Source organism: Silurus aristotelis (genome assembly GCF_946808225.1).
Source record: "Silurus aristotelis genome assembly, chromosome: 15".
NCBI lineage: Eukaryota > Metazoa > Chordata > Actinopteri > Siluriformes > Siluridae > Silurus > Silurus aristotelis.
Genome location: NC_139588.1, coordinates 19,429,446 through 19,444,403, shown reverse-complemented (window position 1 = coordinate 19,444,403; position 14,958 = coordinate 19,429,446). Strand labels below are relative to the sequence as shown.

The 14,958-nt window shown below is 38.5% G+C and overlaps 1 protein-coding gene across 2 annotated transcripts; it reads left to right on the top strand.

The window, feature by feature from the left end:
• The first annotated feature begins 6,323 nt into the window (after nt 1–6,323).
• Nucleotides 6,324–14,958, top strand: hey2 (hes-related family bHLH transcription factor with YRPW motif 2). 2 transcript variants are annotated; one of them, XM_083561807.1, is made up of 6 exons: nt 8,268–8,497; nt 10,068–10,149; nt 10,243–10,326; nt 10,414–10,495; nt 12,870–13,955; nt 14,033–14,958. In XM_083561807.1, exons 1-5 carry the CDS (start codon nt 8,415–8,417, stop codon nt 13,409–13,411), a joined length of 873 nt encoding a protein of 290 aa, XP_083417933.1. In that variant the 5' UTR covers nt 8,268–8,414; the 3' UTR covers nt 13,412–13,955; nt 14,033–14,958. The 2 variants fall into 2 exon arrangements, with proteins under 2 accessions (XP_083417932.1, XP_083417933.1); XM_083561806.1 differs by having other exon boundaries at nt 6,324–8,497; nt 12,870–14,958.

Here is a 14,958-nt window from a genome sequence, read left to right as displayed (position 1 = left end):
TTATGTTTATTGTCTTACAATACAATTTGATATTGTACAAGTGGTTGAGGTGGGTGTGAGGGGGCAGGGTTGTGGATTTATTTACTTTGCTTTAAATTGTGTTTGTTAGCATTCTATTAAAACAGCATGATTTCACATCTCTGATCTGGAAAAAAATGGAACTTGGTTATTATGGATAAAAAATAAGAGGAAAATAGACTCATCAACAACTTTTAAACAGCTTTGAAAGAAAGCATGTGAGCTCGGTTGGTGGCCACACACCACATACAATGTGTGTATTATTGGGAGGGGGGATTTGGGGGTGTGCTTGAACAATGAGCGCTGTATGCATAGAATGGAAATCCAAGGCTTCCGTAAGCTTATGTATCCTGACAGGAAGCTTAGGTCCTAGGAACAGGAAAAAGAAAAGGGACACCTGTCTTGTATGTAAATCTCTTTTTTATTTGTTCATTTAGTCTATGAGTATGATCTGTAAATCTTGCATTGAAAGCACACATCCATATTAATGTAGCATTATGCACTGTTCGGTATTTCTCCCAAAAAAAAAATAAAAATTTTTAAAAACACTATGCAGCCATGCAGCAGCGGATGAGATTAGCTGGACCGTAATCTTACGGCAAAGCTGAGAATGGCAGGAAGGGCCCTATTATTCTAAGCCATTCTGTGCAGCGGTGAGCCGTGCGACGCCTGGAGCCCGTCTGCCATGTTCTCGCTCGCCAGGATATCCGACTCGCGACCACCGCTCCCACTCAACGCCAAATATTTCACTCCTGAGACGGACGGCGCTTCCTGATATAGGATGCACTCGCTTGTCTCTGTGTGACCTCAAACACTAATAAAGGGCCTATAATACGTCCCGGGAGTCAAGAGGTGCTGAATCTGGTGGCCCGAGCTATTGTGAGGCTCCTGCTTACTGGAAAAACAAAAAAATGGAAAACCGTTTTGTCTCTGAGCTCCTGGACAACAATAAGAAAAACCTGAGTCTGTTTGTTTCAAGAGAGGCTGTTGTTTCAGCGAGTGTAAGGAAAACTCTTTTTGTGCATGCTCATATGCCGATGGAAACAATTACTTCCTTGGATGATGTCACACTATGAGCTTGTGCTATTGAAAGCAATCAAAAGGGCCGTTTGCTAAATGTCCAGAGTTCAGGATGACCGTCCACAGTGTACATTTCTGTATGTCTAAATATTATACATTCACATTGTGTAAAAAAATCATGACTTTGATACGCTTTCGCTAATTTTTTGGTGCAAAACTGATACGCTAACTGCTACGATATTTAGCAGTTAGCTGAACCATAGCGTTTTTGCCTGCTGCAGCCCTCTGCATCTACATTTTACCTTAAAATGTTATTAAAATAATGTCATCTGTAAATCCATGTAAAGGCTGATGCTCACATTATGGAAAATGGTCCTGTTGGACGAACACATTCACCTTTATGAAACATCTAAAATGTACTGTATTTCTCACACATTACACAATGAATATTCTGAAGATCATGGAAGAAACATTGTATATATTTCCAATGTTTTATAATTATTTTTAATGATATTGTGACAGTAACTGGCCAAGTCAAATTCAAGGTAAAGCCTGTTACTGCGATTATAGGTAGATTGAATGTAAACTTTTAGTTAAAAATAATTGCCAGTCAATGTACAGGATGACTTTAATTTGTTTATTCCTTTAGTACGAATGGCAGTTAAACACATTTTGGTTAGTTCTATTTTATTAAAAACCTCAAGTTTTACTTTTACGAGTTACAGGGGCTAAATGGAACCTTAAAAACCTTTTTAACTCTTCAATGGTTTTATTGTAAGATAATAAACAGTTATAAATTTATTGTTGCTTTTTAAACACACATTGCAGACCATAGGCAGAGGAAGCTGGTGTCTGGGCAACACTCGGTTGCCACGAAGCAGTTAATTTTTTAGAAGCAAAGGCCACTTTGCGAGTGACTGAGGGCAGCCTTGTGTTAGAAGGGAGGGCTTCGAGACCGTGGCCGCTGCTGTTGTTTTCATTGTGTGCTCTGGACGCGGAGAGGACAAAAAAACAATAATGCATGTAATGCTGATTTTGGAACTTATCCACACAGCTTTTCCCAGACTGGCCAGCCTTGGGAATGGCTGATAGCGTGGCACACCAGGGCCGGGCGTCTCTCACTAGGCACTGGGGCCGAGTCGGTCGCCTGCACACGGCAACTATGTACAGGATGAAAGGAATCCTTCCTCCTTCCTGGGAAAAGAAAAGACACACACACACACACACACACACACACACACACACACACACACACACAAGCGCAGAGAATGAACCTTCATGCTGAGCCGTCTTGTAAGGCCGGAGCCACTCTGAATCATGCTCTAATTATTCCCAAAGTGCACAGCAGTGTATTCTCTGCTGGGGGTTTAATCTTTGCTGCACACTCATGTCCTTCCACTAATATGTTATTATTTTTAGGGGACCAGGATGGACTGACAAAAGGCAGATTAAAGAAAAAAACAAGCACTGCAATTCATTAATTAGTATTCATTTCATTCTTTATTTGTACAGAGTCTTTAACAATAGACATTGTCACAGCTTAAAGAAATCAGGATGTAGATATAGATCCCAGAGACAGTGCAAAGGAAAACTGCCCTGAGAGGACATCTGGAAGAAGAAGGCTGGAGAGGAGCCAGATTTAATAGTGGGCTTGTCCTTTTCATGCTCTCATGTGTGCTCTCAAGGAGGAAGGTGCCATTTGCCCTCTTCTGCATACACAAGTTTACAGATGCCCATGATCAGCTACTGTCACTGTGACTGACAGGCGAGACAGAGTATGCCAGCTTTTTAATTCACATACTGTACAATGACCAATATTGCTCCCGTACTTCAGATGACTACAGATGGCAGTGAAAGTTTTTTTGTTTGCTTTGGATTATTACCATACTTTGACCACAATTGCTCACTTTAATGCAGTCATAAGACATTTTGGTCATGATCTAGACTGCAGGAGAAGGTGGTAGCTCAGTGGTTAAGGCATTAGACGTTTGATCGGAAGGTTACAGGTTTAAATCCCACCATCACCAAGCTGCCACTGCTGGGCCCTTGAGCAAGGCCCTTAACCTTCCTCTGTTCAGTTGTAAGTCGCTCTGGATGAGGGCGTCTGCCAAATGCCATAAATATAAATGTAGTAATTTGTGAGCATTAAACATATTGGCAATTATTCTGAGCTAAAGCTAAAACTTTAAAAAAAAAGTCCAAACAAATGCAATTAACAACAAATTATTCTCTCCATAAAACATGAACTGGGAGGAAACATGATTGACAGATGGGTTGAGACACTGCCTTCTTCGAATTTGGTGGATATCGTTGGTTCACTTCTCTTGTTTTTAGACCGGATTTTATTTCTTATAATTTATTATTATTATTATTATTATTATTATTATTATTATTATTATTATTATTATTATTATTATTATTGATGTTAGTGTAGTTTTTCCTATTTAAAATAAACCTCCAAATCTAACTTTAATGTACAGCAAGTATTAAGGGCTGAAAACTGTTTCAAACAAAATGGACTCAAGTCCATTGAAGTCCTCTCACATTACAATTTGATACTACAAGTTCTGTAGCATCACTGTACTTAATTCATAGCCTCATACATCGTAAAATAAATAAATAAATGGACTTACCGTGGGACACCTCCATCAGCAAGGGAAAATGAGGGAAACTCCGGGGTGCGTAAAGCTACTTTAATTAGCTGGTGAGTTCACACACACCTGGAAGAGAGCTGTGCTATGAGAGGCTGCTGACAGGATGACGGGCAGAGAGCCAGGGGCATGGGGTCAAGCTGGACCCATAAAATCTCACTATAAAGCTTCACCTGGTCACAGTGATGACAGAATGGAAAGAAGCAAGAAGCAATAAGCTCTCCAGTGAGTCTGCATTCATTGAGATATCCAAAAAAAAGTGGCAAAAGGTTATTATTATTATCATTCATTCATTCATTCATTCACTCCCGCTTACCTGTAATTCGGGTCGCGGGGGCAGCAGTCTAAGCAGGCCCCCGCCTTCGACTGCTGCCCAATCCTCACAGCACCGTCCCTTACAGTCCCTCCTGCAGGTGGTGAGCCCACGGTAAGGCGGCCCCACGTCACTCCGATGTCACGGACCTTGATATTCCCCTCGTAAGGGACCCCCGGAGCATAGAGGGTTAAGGGCCTTGCTCAAGGGCCCAAGAGTGGCAGCTTGGCGATACCGGGGCTGGAACCCCAGACCTTCCGATCGGCAACCCAGCGCCTTAACCGCTGGAGCCACCACTCCCCATTATTATTAATATTATTATTATTATTAATATTATTATTATTATTATTAATATTATTATTATTATTATTGCCCCAATATTTATAAAAAAAATTAATGCTGTTATTGTTAATAATAATAATAATAATAATAATAATAATAATAATAATAATAATAATAATAATAAATTAACCTTTTTGTGTTCCGCTTGAAAAAAATCATAATATAAAGAAACAAACAAAAAATCTTCCTTTTTTTTTTTTTATTCTTTTACTTCTGTTGCATGCTTGTGTGTTCCAACATGTTGATTAAAATAAAATAATATAAAAATACAATAAAATTTTTTTATAAAAGCAGCTTTTTTTTTTTTGCATAGTCACCCATTCACACAGGCTTGTATGATGAACGCTGTACATGAACTAAGCCGCATAAAAATCAGAACATTGCTGACATGGAAAACTTTTCTGCTGGGCAACTTCTTTAAAGTAGTTTTTTAGTGCCAGTGTTTTCAAGTTTTCCACCACAGGAAAGTCAAAAGAGGATTTTACACTGTGTAGCTTCAAGACAGAGTGAATGACTGTTTATAGCTGCTATAATCTAATCGATGACAAAAATACATTTAATTAATAGATGATTCCCAGCATTACATTTGTAGTATAAATACATGTATAGCATGTTTAAAAAAAAAAAAAAAATAGAAATACTGTTTAATTTATATGTATAATTTAAAATTTCAGGATAGTATTGTCTGTTATAGAAAAATAATGTACATTGCTAGCTACCATATATAAATGTACTATATATAAGATAGATTTCCAGCATCCAGATTGTTTTATTCCATCATGCATCTTCAGAGTTTTTGTTTCTGACCATACGGTAGCCAAAGCATAAACCTTTCCAGGCAACTGAATTACTAAATAATAGTCTCTCTATTCTGAAATGCCAAGTGTAAATCTGGGCATAAATAGTGGACCCCTGGCAGTTACTGTATGGAGCATGGCAGAATTATTGTCCATGGTACTTGCTGGAGCCTGTTTAGCTGAAACATCATTCTTTTCAGACCAGGCAGCTGATTGAGGGGGCTGTGGCAGCCAAATCCGTTGGAGACCTTTTTGTGTTGAAAACTTGCTTTTGCAGACAAATCCTATAACTGTCACACTGCACACTTCACATGCCCAGTGTTCTCTATGTTGGCTGTGTTTTTGTCTCGTAATGGAAAAAATGGTTGGTTCATTTTATAGCAATAATGACAATTTTGGCATTGGTCATTTTGTTTCTCTTTGTAATGAATCAGTGATATGCGTTCGAATGTGCTTTTGTCATCTAAAACCGAAGTGAAAGCGTGTACTGGCGAACTTGCTTGAAGCGTTTTATTTCTTCTAAAAAGTTGTTTTAATCGTGTTAATTTTGCCGTACTTAAATATACCGAAAATTGTCATATAAAGAGATGTTTTTGTCCAAGTGAAAATTAAATACGTTGCCTATCCCTTTTATATACAATTAGGTACTTTCTCTGAAACAATCCAAACCACTAAGCTGTGAAAAATTAACGTGAGAAAGGTCAAATGCTGCCCCAGTTCACAATGGTAGCTGGGCATTTCCCTGGTTTTATGTCATGTTGGTTCAATTGGGCATAGAGCAAACACAAACAGTGCGGAGAATACGGTGGCGAGCGGGCGCCTCACGGCTGGCAGCGAGATCCCGGCGGCCCCTGACGGCCCTCGCTGTGACTTCTCTCACATGGTGATTGGGTTTCAATGTTGCACCGAGCTGTGGGAACAGAGCCTGTTACACTGGCAGGATGCCTGGGAGAGTGTGTTACACTCCACCAGGACGAAGGCACATGACAGAAGAGTGTGTGTGTGTGTGTGTGTGTGTGTGTGTGTGTGTGTGTGTGTGTGTGTGTGTGTGTGTGTGTGTGTGTGCGTGTGTGTGTGTGTGTGTGTGTGCGTGTGTGCGTGCGTGTGTGCGTGTGTGCGCGTGTGTGTGTGTGTGTGTGTGTGTGTGTGTGTAGAAAGGAGGGAGTGTGTGTGCCCCCAGACAATGTCCTGTTAACCCAGGAAACCGCTTATTGAGCTGGAGTCTCCAGTATGTGCTTCTGTGGGTACGTGTGTTAATTTGTGAGCATTGTTTGTTCATTTATTCACTAAAGCACAAAAAAAGAGGGATTATGCCAGACTTGTTTTGTTTTTCAACTGATGTTTATTTTAATCCTATGTAGAAGGTTTGATTGTGATAAGTATTTCATATTTTGATCAAAAAGTGATCAAAATATATAAAGTTTTACCCAGAATTACTAAAACTAAGAAAGTTTCTCTTTTTTTTTTTTTTACTTTTACACTTAAATCAAAGTGACTTTGCTCTGCCTGGGAAGAATGACAATATGGGGTATTATAACTAAACTTGGCATAAAGAATTTATTTTTATTTTTTAATTATTATTCTATACTGATGCACATTTTCCACATTGAGTTTCAATGGCCAATTGTGAAAACCTTTTATTATTATTAAATACTGTAATAAAAAAAAAGAAATATTTTCTTAAAAGTAGTTGTTTAAGTGTGTATTGTAGCTCTATAATGTGGTGCACTGGATGGTAATAATTAAGCATTTTCAATGCATTTTTGCAAAAGTTCTCAGACATCAAATGAAAAGGCTTGTTGTTCCTCCACAAATTTTCCTCCAAAAAAGACACAACAGATTATGCGTGTGCGAAATGCATTGCAAAAAAAAAAAAAAGGTAGACACAATAATCAATATTGTATAATCAATATAATCAATATTTTGCACACATCAATGTGTGCAAAATATAAATTTTGAGTAAAGAGATGCATGTGTTACACATGTGTTAATTACATTTTAGAGCAATTTTCTCAGCCACATTCATATTTCCATTTCATTTATTTCATATAACGAAAAACTTCGCGATCGTTGATTGATATCGGGAAATGAAGTGTATAAATTATGGAGATGTCTGTGATGTGTCCTATGTTGCGCATAATCTTCCGTCTTCACACTGTCCTAAACACTAGAATCAATGATACTTACGTTTTAATATATTTTTTCCGTGAATATGTATAAAAATATTTCCAGTAGTCTGCTTTCTTCATTTTATAACTTTTCTTTTGGTTGCACCGCTTCCAATATTGTATGTTTGTATTAGTTTCGATCCAATCATATTTCAGCCGTCACATCATGTGTTGCCAGGGTCTAAGAAATCCTTCACAATCTACAGTGCAAGTGCCTGTATCTTCATGCAGCAGATCTACAATAATGTCGCCATTTTCACCTCCTTTGATTGGATGGTCAGAGAGTGCACAAGTCAGAGCTCTCAAACCACATCAGCCAAACTTAAATATATTACTGTGGATTAAATAGCTGTTTTTTTAGACATTGTAAGAAAAGGGCATAATGAACCATTTATACTTTTGTGTTTTCTTTCCTGTAGAACTTGCACAAAAAAAAGACAATGTGCCATCATTTCAAATCCCATAGGAAACTGTAATGCATGAAAAAAAGTGCACAAATATGCACAGAAAACCAGGAGTTTCTAAAGTTGATATTGATGCTTCTAATAGAGATGAGTTCTGTGGGGTTTTTTTGGGTTTATTGCTTAAATAATGCCTGCATCTCACTGCATGAGATTTCTAAATAATATTGATGGTTTGTATAATAACCGTGGCATCATCAGGATGAGGTGGACCGAATCAGATACACCATTGAAGACCAAGGTGTGAAATGCACGACTCATCACTGGTATTAATGCCCATTACTTGCACGTTCTGTTTAGTTTATTGCTGATGTATAGCAGAGACAGGGCCTCGGAACACGGCTTGGTGTCCATCAGGGTATCCTGAATCTTGATACTTGACTCTTTGTTCTCTGCTGCTCTTATGATGTGGGCGTGTCCTAAAAGCGGGATAGGGGGCGTGTCCAGTAAGGGATGTGGGCGTGTCAGGAAAGCGCCCCGAGGCTCGAGCGCTCCGTGGGAAAAAGAAGCTCGGAGGCGCGCGCGAGAGCGAGAGAGACAGGGGAGAAGAATTGAGAAAGAGGCGCGCGCGCGCCACGAAACCAGCTGTGCGCACAACGCTCGCGCTTCGAATCCGCACTTGGAAGACCGAAGCTCGCGCCGACATGAAGCGTCCCTGCGAGGACACCACGTCCGACAGTGACATGGACGAGACCATTGACGTGGGCAGTGAGAATAATTACCCCGCGTAAGTACAGTATTTATATACAAAGTATACTTTAAATATATATAAATCTTGAATGATAAACTATGCAAAAAAAAAAATGCAAAAGTATATGAAAAAAAAAAAATTTATATATATATATATATATATATATATATATATATATATATATATATATATATATATATATATATATATATATACTTTTCATATACTTTTGCATAGTTTCATATACAAGATTTTTGAAAAAGTATTATTTTGCAACAGTTTACACAATCCTTTACATGACATCATTCCTCTATTCCTCTGCTTATAATCTATAAAAAAAAAAAAATAATAAAAAGTTAGGAATTTTTTTTGTATGTTTGTGGACAAGGGCTGGAAATTGTGGGAAATTGTCCCGATTCTCTAAGGCTTTTCTATGAAACACATTATGCATCATAATACATTGATTGTAAACGTTTAGCAGTGTATTTTATTGTGGCATTTTACATTGCAATTCATACTATAGAAAATCTATAATGCTAAAAATAATAGCAATTTGCCATTCAAAAGATAAATTTTCTTGCAAGCATCTTGTAATTATTCAAATTAAAATGCAATTCTAAAGGCATCAAAGTGTCAAATCAAATCAATCAAATCGAATCTCATTTAATTTGTCACATACACACATACAGCGTACCACATGCAATGAAATGCTTTATGAAACACATTATGCATCACAATACATTGATTGTAAACGGTATTTTATTGTGGCATTTCACATTAAAATTTACACTATACAAAATATATAATGCTAAAAGTGTCTATAGTATTTAGAAGAAATATCGTTTGACATTATCGAGCTCAAATCATAACATAAGGGTGTCAACACTTTTAAACCAGAGTCGAATTAATGCTGTGCGAATTAAATTAATATTGTAAGTGTTGTTCGGAATCAAGAGTCAATTCAATTGTAGGTTTTCACAACCTGAGAATTAATTCGAAGGTTAAACACTCCAACACTTGTAGATGAACACTACGGGTGATAATGTAACACTGTAAGGCTGAACTAATGTAAATTAAATGAAGCTTTATTGTGACTGTGCAGAGTACAAGTGTAGAGCCAATGAAATGCAGTGTGATGTAAATGTGTTAATATAAAACATAAATGTAATTTAACACTATAAATGTTAGTTCTATTGTGCTGTGTTTAGGAAGAGATGGTAGTTCAGTGGTTACTGATTGGAAGGTTGGGGGTTCAAGCCCTATTATCGCCACTCTTGGGACTTTGAGCAAGACCCTTAACCCTCTGTGCTCCAAGGGCTTTGACCCCCAGCTTCCTAATTCCTAATTTCCTGGAATATGAGATAAAAAAAAATGTGACAAATAAACCTGCTTTAGTAACTTATAAAGTTACTTTGAATTTCATTACACTTTTAATGATCAATAATAATTAATAGAATTGGGTTCAGGAGCTGCCTTGCATAATATACGAGAACATCGTAGAATCAAAAACATTTGCACTCGTGAACATTAAACATTTCAGGATGCTGATATCCAAAAACAGCGATATGATTGTCATTCGAACCCATTTCCATGTCTCTCATTACAGCCAAAGCAGCAGCTCTTTTCTGAGATGTGCTTCGCCCACCACCACCACCTCGCAGGTCATGGCCCGGAAAAAACGCAGAGGGGTGAGCAACACAGCATCGGCATGAACGTTCGAAGGAAAGAAATATACAGAATAAGTAAAATGTTTACAATAAACCGCTGATATATTATTGCAGATCATCGAGAAGCGACGGAGAGACCGGATCAATAACAGTTTGTCGGAGTTGCGTCGCCTGGTGCCTACTGCTTTCGAGAAGCAGGTGAGTGTAAACGAAGCGAATAGATGTGATGTGTGTTTCATGTCGAAAGAATAATCGCATTTGTTTATTTATTTTTTTTATTTTTAGGGCTCTGCTAAATTAGAGAAGGCTGAAATATTGCAGATGACTGTAGATCATCTAAAGATGCTTCAGGCTACAGGTGGAAAAGGTAAATAATTGACTTCCCTTCTTTTTTTCTGTCTCTCTCTTTTCTCTCTCTCTCTCTCGGTGTGTGTGTGTGTGTGTGTGTGTGTGTGTGTGTGTGTGTGTGTGTGTGTGTGTGTGTGTGTGTGTGTGTGTGTTTTGAAACATGAGCGCTCGTCTCCTTTTCGGCTCAGATTAAAGGAGTGGAAGTTGACGCTAATGGCCGGATTGAGCCCGTGGGAAAGCGCAGGCAGGACAAAAGCATCACTTGACCCCGGGCTTGTGTTTGCTTTGATAAACCAGTGGGAGGCGAGCAGGACGTATTCACGAACCCCACCGCTGGGGGTGTGTTTGTGCTTTACAGCAAGTGTAAACCCGCTTCACTGGGGAGACAAAACAAACACACAAACAGTCAGAGTGTTCAGCGCACAGGGGTTCATCTCCATGCATGAGCTGAGGCTTCATTTTCAACTAACTGAAGAGCCATTTGTGAAGGCGTTTAGCATTTAACCCATGTGTTATGCCATAGTAATGATAATCATTTTATTTAATGATTCTATCATATTTTTCAAAAAAATTTACGATTAAAGAATAAATCAGTCCACTGAAAACTGAAAAAAAATTAAAATCTAGTGATTTAATGATTTCATATCTGATATACACTATATTGCCAAAAGTATGTGGACACACTGACTATAATATGAGCTTTTCTAAACATCACATTTCATTTTTAGTCCCCATTTGCTGTTATAATGTAACAGCAAATATAACCTCCACTCTTCTGAACAGATGTTCCACTAGATGTTGGAGGGTGCTCATGGAGATTTGAGATTATTCAGACACAAGGGGGTTGGTAGGGTTAAAGTTGTTCAATAAGGTTCTATAAGAGCTCTATTGCGGGCAACTCAAGATCTTCCACTCCAACCCAATTGAAGGGAAAATTGTATGCCACTACATCCAGACATATACATTTGTGTGCATCCAACTTTGTGGAAACAGTTTGGAGAACAACTACATATAGCTGGAAATCAGGTGTCCAACTAGGAAAGTGGTAGCTCATTAGAATAAGGTGTTGGACTTCTGATCAGAAGGTTGTGAGTTGATATTCCAACACTTTCAAGCTGCCACTGCTGGGCCCTTGAGCAAAGGCCCTTAAAACTCAATGATCAGTGTGTGAGTCACTCTTTATAAGAGTGTCTGCCAAATGCTGTGAGTGCAGTTATTTAAAGATGTAGTCATATAATTTACCTTAGAATCATTATTTAAGTAAAATATGTAGAATTGATATTAAGACATATTCACAGTAACAGAGTGAAATAAAGATCTAATAAATATATATATATATATTTTAAAGGTGTTAATTCCTCATCCCATTTTCTCTCTTTATTTCTACTCCTATAATTTAATAAGCTCAATTCTTAAATACATTTATTATAATAGGAAATTTTGAATTTTTAATTCAATTAAAGAAAATCTAAATACCAAAGGTTAGAACTCTGAAGAATACATTTTTAAACAAAAAAAACCCCATAAATGTTCTGCATCCTGGTGTGGATTTGATCATGGTGTTGCTTTATGGACAGAAACTGATGACTCAGGGGTTTACCAGAATGGAAGGTGATTCATTTTAGAGTTTAATAATACTGATAAATACAGAGAAAGATTACAGAAGTTCTCCAGAACCGGTGCACAAGACTGTTACTAACATTGTAAGAGTCAGCTGAACACGGCAACATCTCAGTTCAGTGCTGTAAGATTCGAATCAAATCCGTATTCGATGCCGTGAGAGTCGGATTAACACTGTGTCGGTTCATCGGTGTGCAGGTCGATTATTAAACATTGAACACCCCGCGAGAGCCGATGTTTAATTCAACGTAATTGAAATGTCTGGAGGTTTTTGAGCATCAGTAAGGAAGATCTTAAAGCCCTGAATTGCTCGCTTGTCTCAATTACCAGGTTTTTTGGAAGGAAACCACAAACCGATTTGAAAAATCTATAAAAAACTGATAGTAGATAAAGATTTCAAGATTTCTATTTGTCACAAACATGGTTATATTTAGCAAACAACTGAAATGTAAACCCGATCGTCTGTTTGAAAATGTGCGCGTTAGATCAAAGGTACTATAAAAATAAAATATGAGAAAAGAAAATAAGAGAATAATAGATATAATGATGAAGTGGTATTTAGGAAAATAGTGCGGATATATTTCAATGTGCAAAAGGGAAGAACAAAATGTAATGAGGTAGAACAAACCAAAAAACATTAACCGTCTATATGCATGGAATCAGCTGATTATTGGAACAATGCGGGTGTTTTTGTAGTTCAGGAGGCTAATCTAGTAATCACGTAACTGTCAGAGTGAAAGTTTAACCACGTTTTCTCTTTTTTTTTTCAACAGGTTATTTCGATTTTCATTCCCTGGCCATGGACTTCATGAGCATCGGTTTCCGCGAGTGTCTGACTGAAGTGGCTCGCTACCTGAGCTCAGTAGAAGGACTGGACTCGAGTGACCCTCTGCGTGTTCGTCTTGTATCACACCTCAGCAGCTGTGCCTCTCAGCTCGTCACCTCGTCTATCACACACCACCCTCAGGCCCTACACCCGCTTCACCCTCTTCACCCGCTACCCGCAGCCTTTCTAGCGCACGCCGTACCGTCGCATTCCTCCTCGTCTTCCTCTTCAGAGCCACATCGCTCCTCCTTCTCCCACGCCGGCAGCATAGCACCGCCGCTCTCCACGTCCCTTCTCTCGCTCTCGGCAACGTTCCCTCTGTCGTTCCCAGCCGGATTCCCGCTCTTCGCTCCTGGCATGACATCATCGGCGACCATCAGCCCGTCCATTTCCAGCTCGTCCACATCATCAACGTCACAGCAGAGCAGCTCCGGCTCCAGTTCTGCTAAACCGTATCGGCCGTGGGGGACTGAAGTGGGAGCCTTCTAAGTGCCGAGACTACGAACTGTAAACGCTGCTCTTTTTTAATAGCCACAATCAATCCGACAAGTGCCTGGCTGGGCGTCTCTCACTGAAGTAAACCAAGGAGGAAACACGGATGTGGATCGTTCTGTTCTGTATGCATCACACATATGGATGATCGATTTGTATTTTCAATGAAATGGGCCGATCGCTGTTTTTTTTTTCTTTTCTTATCGTCACCCTGACATTTCCCTTTGGAGAAAAAAGTTCTTTTTTTGTTTCTTCCTTTTCTTTCATACAAACGTCACATAAAGGGATAATGCCGTTCTGCACAATAGCGTGAAAGAAATACACTTTATTTCAAATGAGCAAATAAGATCTTAGTTGCGGTTCTTGTGGGATTTGAACTCACAACCTTTCAGTCCCTTTGACTGCTGATCTACCACTGTCCGACTGAAATATCATGTCTGTGTATAAAGTCCCAGGAAACAGTGCAGAATATTGAAAATGATATATATTTGGTGTAAACAGGCAGGAAAGGTTGGATGAAAGGCGCCAGTATAGCATACACGTTTACTTATCAAATGTACAGCGAAATTCTTTCTTTGCCAATCCGAGTGATGTTAGGAAGCTGGGCTCAAAGCGCAGGATCAGCTATGATACAGCACAGATACAGATCAGAGGGTTAAGGGCCCTGCTCAAGGGCCCAAGAGTAGCAGCTTGGTGATCCTTGGGGCTCAAACCCCCAACGTTCTAATCAGTGACCAGAACCTTAATCACTGATATAATAAATATGGAAGGTACAGTTCTGTATTACACACATAATTATCATGAGTACAAAAATTCACTTTTAAAGCAATTTAATAAGAGGTTAATTATCATTTCTTTCCTTTAGGCAGGTTTTCAGCTCTGAGTTTCTCTATTTATATTAATATTATGCAAAATATCTATAATAGATTTCATAACGTGGATTGCATGTATGGATCTGTGTGGGAGGTGCAATCATGATCAGCCACGTGATTGGTTATAGTAAAACATCTAGCATGAATAAACTCCGCCCACTTTATATCCGAGGAGGCATTGTGCCCGTAAATCCATCCAAACCAGATTTCCTGTGACTTTATTCATCAGAACGAGCATCAAAACATTATTTTTCATTGTTTGTAAGAAAAACAACAGTAAGCCAAAGGTTTTTTTCAGATAATCACAGAACAATGGAGGTGTGAATGAGAGTGTGTGTGAGGAATTAACCACTCAGTCTGTAAATATGTACATGTCTAAGAGTGTAACTAGAGTTTATACTGGAGCTGTATATTGTTATGATGATGCACTTCGGTCACTACTGCCTAAAAAGAGAGAGACGGGATTCTCTCCACCATATTTTTGGCGCTACAGCTCTCACTGTTTGTTGGTGTTGTATGTGGCATTTGCCAGTAAACCACACTACTGTATGTCTTTTTTTTTATTTTATCCCCATCCTGCTCTCTTAATATGTAACCGTTTTTTTTTTCTATGCAAAAATGAAAAAAAAAAAAAAAAAACAGATGTCACCGATTAAAATTCAATCCTTTTTA

Excerpts from the sequence above, each read along its gene's own strand:
- hey2 (XM_083561806.1), top strand. The coding sequence starts at position 8,415 with ATGAAGCGTCCCTGCGAGGACACCACGTCCGACAGTGACATGGACGAG. Across the intron at positions 10,150-10,242 it reads CCCGGAAAAAACGCAGAGGG|ATCATCGAGAAGCGACGGAG; the intron begins GTGAGCAACACA and ends ATATTATTGCAG. Across the intron at positions 10,496-12,869 it reads TCAGGCTACAGGTGGAAAAG|GTTATTTCGATTTTCATTCC; the intron begins GTAAATAATTGA and ends TTTTTTCAACAG.